General features: G+C 41.1%; 1 protein-coding gene across 1 annotated transcript; it reads right to left on the bottom strand.

Moving 5' to 3' along the window:
- Positions 1-2,130: 2,130 nt before the first annotated feature.
- On the bottom strand, positions 2,131-2,514 carry LOC138843358 (endogenous retrovirus group K member 6 Pro protein-like). Its single transcript, XM_070047163.1, has one exon. It carries the CDS (start codon positions 2,512-2,514, stop codon positions 2,131-2,133), a length of 384 nt encoding a protein of 127 aa, XP_069903264.1.
- Between the last annotated feature and the right edge of the window lie 12,379 nt (positions 2,515-14,893).

Genomic DNA, 14,893 nt, shown 5'->3' with positions numbered 1-14,893 from the left:
TCAGTCTTTATGGTCCAGGGGACACCAAGGACCAGCATGGCTGATTTAACCGCCTTTATCACATTACTAGCCATTTCTCCAGATTGGGCAGTTGCAAATACAGCCTTTCAATAAGTATCTACCACCACATGGACAAACTTAAGTTTACCAAAGGAGTTAATGTGGGTGACGTCCACTTGCCATTGCTTATTAGGAGCAAGGCCTCGCGGGTTCACTCCTGCTTGTTGCAGTGGGCCTAACAGGGCAAGGGGTGCACAATCCTTGCAAGAGTGCACTAAGTGTTTGCATCGACTCATTGTTAGCTCTGGGAGAAGCAATTTTATGCTGCTTGCTGGCATATGAAATTTTTGGTGTAAAATACAGGTTTGTTCTAAGTGTCCAATGGAAGCTGTGTTGCAGGAGATAAGACGATCAACCTTTCTGTTGCCTTGGAAAATAAAGCCAGGTAACCCAGTATGTGATCTTACCTGTGTGATGCACCATGGGTATTTTCTGTTTTCAGTTAGCTCTTTAAGTGTTGTGAACATCTGCTCAATTGGCTTATTGGTCGGGTTAAAGACTACAAAAGGGATCGTCTTTGCTACCTGTACTGAGTATTTGCTGTCCGAAAATATATGTACCAGTCCATCTTGGTTAAGGAGTAGAACCTTGACTATTGCTCTTATTTCTCCCAACTGTACTGATCCCCCATGGGGTTCTACATGGATCTTATCTTTTTTCTGTTAAAGATTTGATCACTATTCCAAAGAGTGACTTGTTGGCATCTGTAAATGCATATGGTGCCATGGGTATAGGTTGATTAGAAGGGAAAGCATGTTTTGGATAGTGTATTTCTAAGGTTTGTAGTGTCTGGAGTAGCCTGTCTGCTGGCAGGTGGTTGTCAGTCTGTCCTGGAAAATTTATCATTAAAGTTTGAAAGAGCGTGCTATTCTGCATCAGTGTCGACAATTCTAATTGTGATAGTGGTAGCACCACTATGTCTGGATCTGTGTTAAATATCTTATTGGTATAATATCTTAATTTAAGTCCCATCATAAGGATGGCATCTACTTTGTTTACTGTTTTACAACAATCACTCCAGGCTATGTGCACCCAAAAAAGTGGTCTGTGTTGTTGCCAAATAGCTCCTAAGAGGGCCTTGAGGGTAGATATGGTCATGGCACATAGAGGCACGTGAGGGTCATATCTAAAGGTTTTTAAATTTGACAACTGGGTGTTAATCTTTTCTATAGTGGATTTCGCTGCTCGTGTCAATGTGATTTTTGAAGAAGAGCAGTTTCCCTTAGTCAGTTAATCATATAGCGGTCTACGTTCTGCAGGTATTAGTGAAGGAAGGGCTTCAGCCAATTGATTTGGCCACATAGTTGCTGAAGTTCATTAACTGAGTATTTATGCTTGACTTCTAGGTTTGGGCCCATTGGAGATATATGGGAGGAGATTTGACAACCCAAGGATTGAAAGGGAGTGAAATGTTGTACCTTTTCTGTGGCAATAGACAAACCCAGGAACTCTAAATTTCTTACTGTCTCACTTAGACTGGCATTCAGAGTTGCTGCATTCTTGTGAGTAAGTAAGATATCATCCACATAATGTATGACCAAGCACTGATCTTTAATTGGGCTGGTCACATGAGAAATGTATCTTTGGCAAATGGCGGGGCTATTTTTTTATGCCTTGTGGGAGTACTATCCACAGGAATCTTTTTTGCAGGGAGCTGGAAATTGGGCTCCCATACTGTAAAGGCAAAGTAAGCCTTATCCTGCTCTGCAATGGGAATGGAAAAGAAGGAATCTTTGATATCAATGGCAACTATGTGGTATCCATTAAGAATGGCCCCTGGATGGGGAATGCCAGCCTGGAATGTTCCCATCTTTTTTATATTTTTGTTAATAGCTCTCAAATCCTGTAGAAGCCTATATTTTCCCTGTTTCTTTGGTATCACAAAAATGGGTCTGTTAGGAGGGCTAGTGGAGGGTTCTATGTGTCCCTTTTCCATTTTTTCCTGTACTAATTCTTTAAGGATGCTAAGTTTGGGTTGTATTATTGGCCACTGCTCTACCCAGATGTTTCCTGTTTTTTTCCCATTCAGTGGGATTGGGTCTGGCTTTTGTATGAGGTGAGCAGTGGCCCCTAGAATTGGGGGTGAATCCTACTTGTAGGTTCTGCATTAAAGCTGCTGGCTTGTGGAGATTTGTGATCCATAGTAAGGACCGCTTTCATTTGTGAGAGCACATCTCTCGCCCATAAGGTCATGGAAACCTCAGCAATTAGTTTAAAGATGGTTCCTGTATCTCCACTTTCATCTTGCCAAATTACAGATGTGATGACCTGATCAGCCAATTTTAATCCTCTAACACCTTGGAGGTCAGGTCCAGGTACTCTCTTCCAATGTTGAATTTTTCTTGCATCCCTAGCTTTTAAGACAGTAACATCTGCTCCCGTATCAATTAAACCCACAAAGGCAATGTCATCTAAATATAAGGTCAATTTAGGCCTCCGATTGAAGATGGGCATCGACCAGTTAATGGTGGTGGGACTCCCTCTTACTTGCTGGGCTGAGGGCCGCCCCACTGGGAGTTTAAAGGCTTGGTCTTGCCATCTTTTGCCCAGTGAAAGCCTTTTTTACATCTGGGACACAGCGTTTTGGGCTTGCCCCATCTTTCAGCGTTTGGGCAGTTTAGCCGTAGGTGTCCTATTTCCTGGCATCCCCAACAAACTGGAGGGTCGTTAGACTTCTTTGTGTTCAATTTGTTAATGGCTGCAGTTAGGGCCTGTATGGGTGCATCAGCAGGGTTTACCTCCTTTGTGGCTACTATCCATTTAGAAATGTCTTCATTACAGACTGGGGCAATTGCTGCTTTTGCCTCTTTTGTAGCACCTTCCCAAGCTAATTGTTTGACCAAATTGTCTTGATTGGGGCCAGGCAGTAGTCTTTTCTCTACTGCCTCCAAGACTCTGGCAAGGAAATCGGGGAACCATTCGCCTAGGCCTTGAACTAGATTTCTAAAGAGCTGCCTGTAATCAGGAAGATTTATATATTTTAAGGCTTTAAGTGCCAAATCTCTGACCTGATCAAAATAGGCAATTACTCCAATGCAGCCTGTTCTTGAGGATTTATGTAGGTGCCACAGCTTGTAAGCATATCAAAGGTTACTGCTATTCCATAGGCAGCATCGTTCCTTGCCACAGTTTCAGCCTCTTCCTCATAGGAGGCTTTCCACTGTAAGAACTGTAGTCTCGACAAACATGCTTTGAGCAGTGCAACCCAGTCAAAATGAGTTTGAAGGGTTGCTGCCCATTGTGTGAGCACTTGTTCAACGTAGGGAGAGTCAGGACCTGACTCTTGAGAAGCCTTTCTTAGCATAGTAAGGTCCTTTATGGGTGTTGGAATCCAGGGCCTGAATTCTGCATGCACTCCTACATTAACAGCAAATGTGCAGGTGTATGGGGTCTAGTGGCTGCCCTGAGAGCTTGGGGTGTCCGAGTACTGCCACAAATGTGGGGATCCTCACTGGGTGCAGATGGGATGACCTCACATGAGTTATTGTCTAGAGGTCCTCTAAGTTCATCCCATGGGTATGTGGGCGGTGGCTGACTAGGCATTGCTATCTTGTTTGTTACCTTGTATGCTACATTGTTTTTTTTTCACAGTCAGAGTTCTCTTTCCCTAAGTCATCAACCATTGTCTGTGAGACAGGGACCTGGAGTGCCAGGCTCTTATCACTCACAGATTCACTATGTTTGATAATCTGCACAGGATTCCGAGAGGGGGGTTTCTTTCCCATGTCTGAGTGCTTAAGAGCGGCACAGCACGCCAACTCTAGCCAAAGGAAAGACATGTACAGCACTGCTGCCATAACAAAGCAAATTCCTAGCACCTCAGCTGTTGATGGCATTTTGCAGGAGGTTTCCCTACCTTAGACAAATAGATAGTGGTGTATCAGGCTGTAAGTATGTCCTGTGCTTAGTGGGGGACTTCCTTGATTTGTTAGGTCAAGGCCGTATGCCCACACAGTGTCTCCAGAGTGTCACCTCTCTCGAGTGAGGGAAGATGACTTGGTTCCAAATTCTGGGATGATCAGTCCCTTATGTGAATTCGCCGGGCGAACTGAAAGTAAAAGGAGAAGCTGAGAAGCGATGTACGCTTCTGGGCGGTGTGTGCCTAACCTGGGGTCACTTTAACCGAGGACAAGGACACAGAAAGGGGCATAGGAGGGGGTCCTGTGCTCACCCTCACAGAACCGAACAGCACACAAAACACCAAGGTGCCTACTTGCCGAAATCCAAGGGGACCTTGCCAAGTCAGACACGCTGTCTCTTCTCAGTCACGTTGGTGCACCAGATGTTGCAGTTGATTTCTCAATAATGTTGCAGTGGATTCCTTTCTGAGAGGAGGATTGTGGTGGGGGCAAGAGGCGCGGAGTCACCACACAGACCCCGGGAGTCGGGTGAAAGCAGGCTTGAGGTGATCAGCCCACAGACTCGTTTATTACAGTTGGAACAAAATCTTATAAAGCCAAGACCAGCCAATCTGGTCAAGGGGCAGTCTATGCCCCAACCAATCACAGCCTGTTGCCAGGCAGGCTCCATTGCCAGGTGGGTTTCAAAGCCATTCCTGAGTAACTGACACTCGCTTGCCAGTGGCCTTGGCATGGCCTTCTCATTCCATCACATTTTGTGAAGCCTAAACATATATGGACTACACAATAGTAAGTATAATTGATTGCTCAGATAGCTAATCGGTTTATGGAAGTGCAACTTTACATAGCATCAAAGTAATCCCACACACTTGGTTACAAGTGAGGAATAACCATTATGATACAGTATAGGCAACAGTTTGTCATTACATTAGTTAATTTGAGAAATTTGATTTGCCATTCGAATAAAATCACATTTAAAAAGAAAGATGGAACTCTTAGTTAAATTTGAATTTCAGTTAAACAATATAAATTTTAGTTCGAGGGGCCAGCATTGTGTCACAGAAGGTTATGCCACCACCTACAGTGTGAACCAATAGCTGGAAGATTCTTTCTTTCTCTCTCCCTCTGCCTCTCCTACTCTCCCTCTCTCCCTCCCCAGGCTTCTTTTATAATTCTTTCAAATAAATAATTTTTTTTAATCTGACAGATAGAGTTGGACAGTGAGAGAGAGAGAGAGACAGAGAGAAAGGTCTTCCTTCTGTTGATTCACTCCCCAAATAGCCGCTATGGCTGGCACTGCACCGATCTGAAGCCAGTAGCCAGGTGCTTCCTCCTGGCCTCCCATGCGGGTGCAGGGGCCCAAGCACTTGGGCCATCCTCCACTGCACTCCTGGGCCACAGCAGAGAGCTGGACTGGAAGAGGAGCAACCAGGACTAGAACCCGGCACCCATATGGGATGCTAGCACTGCAGGCGGGGGATTAACCAAGTGATCCACAGCACCAGCTCCCAAATAAATAAATCTTAAAAAATAAAATGAATTTTTGTTTCATTCCTTTTCACACAGTATTAGGGTGCCCTGTATTTTATCTAGCACACCCACTCTTGCAGCAATGCAATCTGTAATACACATATTGCATATACACATTGTCTTCCAGTCAACATGTTAAACTTCAAATAAATATTTAGCTTTAAAATTGTATTCCTGAAGGATTTTCAGTGTATGGAATGAAAAATTCAAGGATAACCTAAAAGAATCCAGAAAAAAAATTAAGAAAATGAGGAAGGGTTTAAGGCAACTGCCCTTTATTTCCAGTAGGTCAATGAAATGTTAAAGGCAATGTGTAAAACTAAATGCCAGAAATGCATAAAGAATGTACCCATCCATTTGCCCTGCTTTGTTCCTTGGACATGTCTGACATGTGGAAAAATTGAATTAGTCTTTGCTCATTAAATTGGATGGAAATGCATTGATGAAAAATAAATATTCCTGAAATCAGATAACTGTGATATAGAATGTCCCCACATGTAAAAAATGTAATACTGCATTTTCACGATAGTATCTGGAATTATATGAGTCTTGAAATTGATAGAAAATATGTAATATGAAAAACTACATGGATTTAAATATTTTTGCACAAAATACTTATTTTAATTCCATTTTTCCAAAATCTTTTCAGTGTGGCCTTGTGTATATATGTTAATCAATCTCATATGAACCCCATGTTGTTTTTGTACAATCCAATAAGTCTTAACTTGCTTGTTCTAAGGTTTTAAATTCTTACTTAAAAGAAATAAAACATCACATCTGCAGTTGTTAAATTCTGAACTTTTTTGTTTTTAAAGAGTTATTTATTTGAAAGGCAGAGCTAGAGAAAGTGAGCAAGAGAGAGAAAGATCTTCAGTCTGTTGATTCAATCCCCAAATGGTCACAATGGTCAGAGATGGGCCAATCCAGAGCCAGGAGCCAGGAGCTTCTTCATGCAGGTGTTGTGGCCAAAGTACTCAAGCCATTTTCCATTGCTTCCCCAGGTGCATTAGCAGTGAGCTGGATCAGAAGTGGAGCAGCTGGAATTCCAATCAGCACCAATGTGGGATGCCAGCACTACAGGCAGCATCTTTACCCACAGTGCCATAGTGCTCGCTCCAAAATTTTGGACTTTTGAATCAGAAGTTTCATTGATTGGAACTTAAAGATATTGGTGTTCCATTCTCTTATGGACATTTGGCACTGTTTACCAATAAATTCAGAGAGCCCAACTTCACTATCTGAATTGCTCTCTATGCTGAGTTTCATCCCTTGCCAGCTGTCTGTTCCTTGTGACATTTGATTGTACCTAAAAACAAAGCAAATAAATACCAGCATTACTCACATACAATTTATTATAAAATAAACAATATATAAACCCTCACCTGCAACAGTTTGCAGTTTCTTACTTTTTCATGGTATAGATTTTCAAAACATCAAAAGCCAACACTAGTAAAATGAGAAATATGACTCAAAGTACTTAGGAATACTGCTTATGTCAGTGATGTAAATATTTTAGTTATATGCCCTATACTGATTAAATTTTTCAGCTTCTGTAAGTGTTTCAGATTATTAGAAGTATTCCAATAGTTGGGAGTATCTGGAAATATTCCTCAAAATCTTACAGGCTAATATTGTGGCATATGGGCACCAGTTCAGCTCCCAGCTGACCCACTCGCAATCCAGCTCCCTGCTAATGACCTGGGAAAATAACAGAAGGTGCTCCAAGATTTGGGTTTCTGCCACACATGGGGGAGACTCAGAAAAGGCTCCTGCCTTTGGCCAGACCAGCTGCTATTTTGGGAGTGATCAAAGGGTGAAAGATATTCTCATTCTCTCTCTCTCTCTCTCTCCCCTCCCCTCCCCTCCCCCTCCCCCTCCCCCTCTCCCTCTCCCTCTCCCTTTCAAATAAATAAAAATAAATATTTAAAAGGAAATCTGAAAAGCTGGCCTACCCATGCAGCCACCTCAAAATGGGGCATGAGTAATTTCTTGGGACAAAACAGAAGTCATTGAAATTATAGCTCACCTTAAAATCCAGAGAAACCCCAAAATCCCTAACAAATGTGAAATCTTCATCCAGAGGAGAAATTTTGTGGGATGACTTTAGAAAATCTGAATTCAGGGAGGATGGGGTAAGTGTTGCAAGTTTACTTGAAGGTTCATTGATGCTGATGTGGCCTAGGAAGAAGTAACTCACAGAAGTCAACAGCACATGTTTCTGTTTTGGAGCAGATATCTACAATGAGGAAGATCCAGTGGGAGGGGAAACCAATGTGAATGTCAGAAAAGCAAAAATCAGGGTAGGGAGAAACTTCAAATATATAATGGAAAGAATATCAGAAAGGAAGCTTCCAGAAAGTACAGTGGAGCTATATTTTGGCACAGTTTGTATACAACATAAGAAATCTTAGAATCACAAAGCTACAAGATTCTTTCTTGCCTCTCTCCTAACAACCTACATAGAAGCCTCCTATAAAATAGCATAAAATCCACTCTGCTCAAACATGAATTGTGATTCACCCAGAGAGCAACAGAGAACAAAAGAGATATGAAGCCACAAGAAAGATATGATCACAAAATAAAAAAATATGAAAACCAAAAATTTAGCATTGCAAAATGATCTGACACAAATAAAACAGTAGACACATTAAAGAACAAATTGTCACAATCAGAACAATTCAAGTATGAATAATTAGACAAAAATAGAAGTACCAAAGAGAAATTAATTAGAATTTATTAAAAATATTTCTAGAATAAAAATAACTGTAGGAAAGAAAATTAAACTGAAGGTAATACAAGCGAATAGAAAGAAAACAGACTTGAGAGGAAACAAAGGATGTACAGTTAGACAAGATCATCCAGCAATGGTGACAGCACAGAAAGCTGAAGCAATAGAACAAATTTTGAAAATTTATACTTAAAGTACACTTTAAGTGCAGAATATATTCAAATGTATATGTTTATGCAGTGTAAATGTATTTAAGAAAATCACTCCATAACATTCAACACTTAGCTATGTTCTTATAAACTACTGAAATTATAAAGCAAAGGAAGATATGAGTATCTAGAAAGCTAGGCACTTATGAGGAATATGAATGGTAATGAGGGATTTCAGATTATCCAAACTACAGAAAGAAAAATGGGAAACCATAAAACACTTCCTACACAGATACGCTTAGTGAAAATTGTTTTAAAAATTGCACTTGATAATGACATTTATAAATTTTATTAGGCTTTTTTTCTGTATGATAAATGCCATATCATTAACATGACTTTAAGGACACAATTATACTAATGCCCTCATGGGTTAAGGTTAACATTTTTAAAAAATTTTTAAAAGGCCAAGAGAGACAGTGTTTCCACATACTAGCTGGCTACCCAAATGGCCATAATGGCCAGCACTCTCCAGGCAAAATCCAGGAATGTGGAACTCCATCCAGGTCTCCCACATGGGTGGCAGGATCACAACCAGTTGGGCCAACTGCTACCTTCACAAGAACATTAGTAGGGAGTTGTACTGAAAGCAAAGCATCCAGGACTCAAATTGGCACTGTGATAAAGGATACCTGCATTGAAAGCTGTGGCTTAACCCAGCACACAATAACACAAACCCCAGAATTTTAATGAATGTGCACTATGTAATTCAGGAGGTGTGAAATCAGTGTGGATCTCCCAAAGGGGTGGCAGGCACCTCAATAACTTTATGCTTTAATTCCATTTTCCACAAATACTTGAATTACCCTCATATAATAACACATGTTGGGAAGTACATTTAAAAAAAATTGAAGTCAATGTTAGCATACTCCTGCTGTGCTGTGTTCAGCCATCCCCACTATCCAAGCTCTGAATAGGTCACTGCTCTTTGACACCTGCCTTCCCCTGCAGTACTCAGTAAAACCCTGACACTGTTAAAGCATTCTGCACACTCCGCACCTATTTCAGGAGCATTTGAATATGGCTGAACATAACCAAACTAACAATCCCTTTTTATTTGTAATCTCAGATCTCAAGTGGGCACTCAACACTGGTGTTACACTGTACTTCCCCAGGCTATTGGTTTTCCCACTATCCATGTTACTTTTTTATACCTTTTTCCTCCTCAATTTGTAATACCCCTGACTTTCCCTTACTATCTGCTGATGACCTGGCTCATATTTCATTGAGCAAGTATAAAGAATGAGATGGGAACTCTCTCATATTCCTACCATCCAAAACACTTTTCCCATGTATAAACTCTACCTTTCTTCCTCCTCTTTCAAGAGATGATGTGTTCTTGCTCCTATAGTATTCTCATTTGGGTTTTGGATCACATTCCCAATTACTTCTGTGAAAACTTCCCTCTCAATTAAGTATTTATACAGAAAGGAAGGAAGGGAGGGAGGGAAGTAGGATGGATGGAAGTAAGAGAGAGGGAAGAGAAAAAAGATGTTTCCTTGATCACAACTCCTTTGGAGTTACAGCCTCAATCCTCTGCTTCCTTTCCCAGCCATTTGGGGAGTGAACCAATGGATGGAAGATTCTCCCCCTCCCTCCCTCTCTATCCCTCTCTTTCTTCCTCTCTGTAGCTTTTTCTTTAAAATAAATAAATATATCTTAAAAATAAATAAATAAATGCTTGTTGAATGAGGGTTCCCCTCAACATGGCTTGGATAAATTTGGTCAAATTTTGTTTTTCAAATTTTTTTTTCTAAATTTCATTCTACTAATCCAAACACAATGGGGAAACCAGGCAGGGAGTTAGATGAGGGCAAATGAGCTGGAATTTCTGCTAGTCACTCATTATAACTTTATCCCCTCACCCATCAGTTTGCCCACCTTCGCACACCACATGGATGGCAGGAACTCATGTACTTGAGCCATCACCTGCTGCCTTCAGGGTACACATTAACAAAAATCTGGAATCAGAAGCAGAGTCAGGACTTGAACCAAGGCACTCCAATATGGAATAAAGGAATCCCAAGCAACATCTTAAACACTGTGCCAAACTCCCACCCCTAGATGTCTTATAAAAGATGTAGCTATTAAATTTAGGGAAGCCCTATTGGTTTGAAGTATAACATATGCCATACTACAGATAAATGTCAGGTATAACCATTAAGTACATGAAGTGGAAATTCTAACACAAGGATTGGTAAGATCATTAACTTCAATTCTAACATAAGGATTGGTAAAATCATTAACTTCAATTGTTAGTTGTAAACTCTGATTCATGCCTGACAGAAAAAGCTAATTTTCTCTCTTAGCTACTAGGTATACAAATTACATTCTAAGAAATTAATCAATCATGACTTTTATACCTTAGATCCTATTATGAATAGGTACAGGGTCTTGTGGGGTCATAGGCTTATTCTATTAATGAAGATTTCTCCAACAAAAAGTTAAATTAGGGACAGGCATTTACCCTGCAGTTAAGATGTGCAAGTCCTATATCAGAGTAGTTGCATTCAGTGCTCAGCTCTGGTTCCTAACCCCAGTTTCCTGCTAATATCAATCCTGGAAAGCAATAGTGATGGCTCAAGTAGTTGGGTTCCTGACAACCACATGGGACATTTAGACTGAGCTCCCACTCCTGGCTTCAGCCTGACCGAGCGAGTCCCAGCTGTTGGCATTTGGGGAGTAAACCAGCAAATTGAATGCATTCTCAATCTCGCTCTTTCTCTCTCTCTCTCTCTCTCTCTCTCTCTCCTTCTCAATTAAGTAAAAAATTAAATAAGACTAAAAGTAATAATAAAGACAAGTATTACACTTCTTTCATATGACCAACAAATAGGTACTAAAAGTTTTCAATTTTTCCAATTACTCATCACATTTCTTTCTTGTTCCTTTTTAAAACTAACCACTTGTAGCCGATATTGCTGCTAAGCCACCAGCTATAATGCTGGCATCCCATAAGGGTCAGTTTGCGTCCCAGCTGCTCCACTTCTGATCCAGCTCCCTGGTAATGGCCTGTGAAAATCAGCAGAAAATTAATATCAGAAATGACCCCCTAAAATTACATATGAAAATGTGTCCCCTCAAAGTTCCCCAGAGGTCGAGTCTGGGGTGCCACATATGTTACGGGAATTTGGGGTGCCAGATGATATCACCATATGCTTATTAATAAATTCCCAATAGTTATATGCCCTAGAGGGTTCTTGCCTAATATTTAGAGAAGAATTCTAAATACTGGCATAAGTGAATGAGGCAGCATGGTATGTTTTAAGCTTTTATGTAGTGTGAAAGATGCATAGGACAGTGAAGGCTTTAGTTCAGTTTAAGGAGAAGGGAAAATCTGGATTCATACTGAGTACCAGGAACCAGCCATGTAGAAGAGCATCTAGGCCAGGAAGCCTAGGGTGGGTGGCCCGAAGGCCACATGCCCTGGGGGTGCAGGGCTTCAGCCAGCCCCCTCCTGGCTAGAGGCCAGGGCAAAGAAGAGAGAGGACACACCCTGTTCCAGGCTTTTAACCCACTTCCAAAGGGGAGTGGTTAATTAACCTGATTGGCCAGTGGGCACTCAGGTGTGGCCAGGTAGGGGCATCAGGTCACACAGGGGTGTTGTGAAGGTATCAGGTAGGGGCGTGGTGAAGACATGGTCTTCCAGCTCACAAACCAAATCGATTTTAACCTGTATGCCTACTTCACAAGTGTTTGGGACACTGACACTTACATGAGAGACCCAATGAAGCTCCTGGTTCCTGGCTTTAGTAGTCTTGCCCAGCTCTGGCCATTGCAGCCATCTGGGGAGTGAACTTGCAGATAGATGATATCTGTCTATCTCAATCTCTGTCTCGATCCCACCCCCATAATTCAGACTTTCAAATAAATAAAATTCTTCAATTTTTTTTCAAAAAGAAATAAACACGAACCACTTAAACTTTCATAAGGTAAGCAAGAGGCTTACCACACTCATACATTTAGGACCTAAGATATTGTACTGACTGAAAAAAGCAAAGTACATAAGAAAATTATACTTTGTGGTGTTTCTTAAGGCATATATGTTGTTTTCTAAATTTCTGAAGTATAATCATGAGCATTATTATATGTAAATATTTTTAACTTCTGGTAATTAATAGAGAAGAGGAAGTATGGTGGGGTAAACTTTTTATTCTCCATAATCTCTCCTTGATATTATCAGAAGCTTATAATTTTTTTGCTTGCCTTTTTCTGGAATTCACACTTTTAAGAAATTATGAAAATTCAAGAACCACTCTGAGAACCTCCACCACCAATGCTTGCAATCAGATATCTCTACAGCAGAGAGTGAGGTAGACACAAAGTGGAAAATGCAAAGTGAGTTGATCTACCTCTCTCAGGCTGTGGCTTCACTGCCCACCTTTAACAACCCACTGCCTTGTTTCTTTCTCCTCCACATTAGTATGACGCCATCCCACTTAGCCAAAAGCCAGTGGCAGCAAATAGCCCAAGGGGAAGTCATCAAATAAAAGGTTTCACTTTAAATAGCTCAGCTTGTCTTTAAAGAGATATAAACATGACAATTTTTAAGGATAGGTTTCTGGCTGTAGCAGTTATCGTCTTAACTCTTAACAGTACTTATTGACACAAAAAATATAAACTGATGGATAGATTTCTCAATCAACCACATAATTTAAAAAAAATTGCCACTCAGCATCAGCTATCAGTATGAAAGTGTTCATGAAAAAAAGCAATTAACCTGGCCAGCACTGTGGCTCACTTGGTTAATCCTCCACCTGTGGCACCAGCATCCCATATGGGCACCGGGTTCTAGTCCCAGCTGCTCCTCTTCCAGTGCAGCTCTCTGTTGTGGCCCAGGAGGACAGTGGAGGATGGTCCAGGTGCTTGGGTCCCTGCACCCGCATGGGAGACCAGGAAGAAGCACCTGGCTCCTGGCTTCAGATCAGCGCAGTGCCAGCCATTGCGGCCATTTGGGGAGTTAACCAATGGAAAGAAGACCTTTCTGTCTATAACTCTACCTGTCAAAAAAAAAAAAAAAGCAATTAACATTATTAAATACCTTTATTTATTAAAAAAAAAAAGCTCTATGGTACCCCTCATTTAAACCAGTTGCTTGCATGTATATATGCAGATTGACTTTTGCTAATATATGGAGAGCAATGTATTTCCCTGGCATGGAACTCTCTGAAGAGTTTAAATGCTAATCTGTTGCTTTCATTTCATTTGCTTATCACCAGACAGCATTTATTAAATATCTATCATGAGTTTCACACTCTACAAATCTGTATTAACTATCTTGATATTTGATACTTACATGTTTTTTTTTAAAGATGTATTTATTTATTTGAAAGTCAGAGTTACACAAAGAGAGGAGAGACAGAGAGAGAGAGAGAGAGAGAGAGAGGTCTTCCATCTGATGGTTCACTCCCCAGATGGCTGCAATGGCTGGAGCTGTGCCGATCCAAAGCCAGGAGCCAGGAGCTTCTTCCGGGTCTCCCACATGGGTGCAGGGACCCAAGCACTTGGGCCATATTCCACTGCTTTCCCAGGCCATAGCAGAGAGCTGGACAGTAAGTGGAGCAGCCGGGTTTTGAACCAGCGCCCACATGGGATGCTTGCGCTTCAGGCCAGGGCATTAACCCAGTGCGCACAGCGCCGGCCCCATGCTTACACATTTATAACCTGAGCTAATTCTCATAACTTCCCTCTCTTGAATAGCTATGCCTTTCACATTATGCTTTTTCACACATATGCAAATACAAAATCAACTTTAGTGTGCTACTTTAGAATTTATAAAAGGCCTTTTGTGTAAGACTTACATAACACTGAAAATCTTAGCTTCTAGGACTTGAACTTACTTGAACATGTGAAACTGGCAAAAAGGACTTGGTTTTCTCATTACAGATGAAAGAGGTGTGAAGAGACTGTTCCAATTGTTAGATTCTAGTGATCAGGCCCCGATTCTAATTAGGTCTCAGGTACACACACATCTAGATTCTTCTTACAGTCTCTGTCAGAATTCCCAGCCTATGAGTGAAATTCAGTCTGTGAGTAAATTGTAATATCCAAGGTTCTCAGTCAAAAATGTATTGAGGTTTGTATCGATGAGATGAAGCAGGTGTCTATATAATACATACATTCAATAAATAAGTACTGAATCATATGGAAGTAAAATTGGATACAGAAATACCAGGCAAAGACTTTTTTGAGATGAAGAGCATGTTTAAAAAGTTACAGTCTTACAGTTTTGCAAACATGTTTAAAATGTGACTGGAGCTCTTGTTTGGCATAGTGATCAAGCCTTCCACATCCCATTCAGAATGCTTGAGTTCAAGCCTCAGCTCTGCTTCTGATTCTACTTCCTGTTAATAGAACCCTGCTGGGCAGCAGGTGACGGCTCAAGTATTTGAGTCCCTACCACCTACATGGGAAGCCCTAGACTGAGTTCTTGGCTTCAGCCTGACCCAGCCCAGGTTGCTGCAGACATTTGGAGAATGAATAATGAATGTAAGAACTCTCTCTGCATT

The sequence above is a fragment of the Oryctolagus cuniculus genome, chromosome 8 (genome assembly GCF_964237555.1).
Source record: "Oryctolagus cuniculus chromosome 8, mOryCun1.1, whole genome shotgun sequence".
In the NCBI taxonomy this organism is placed as follows: domain Eukaryota; kingdom Metazoa; phylum Chordata; class Mammalia; order Lagomorpha; family Leporidae; genus Oryctolagus; species Oryctolagus cuniculus.
The sequence above is the reverse complement of the archived record's forward strand: the minus strand, read 5'-3'. Positions and strand labels throughout refer to the sequence as shown.

Excerpts from the sequence above, each read along its gene's own strand:
- LOC138843358 (XM_070047163.1), bottom strand. The coding sequence starts at position 2,514 with ATGCCCATCTTCAATCGGAGGCCTAAATTGACCTTATATTTAGATGAC.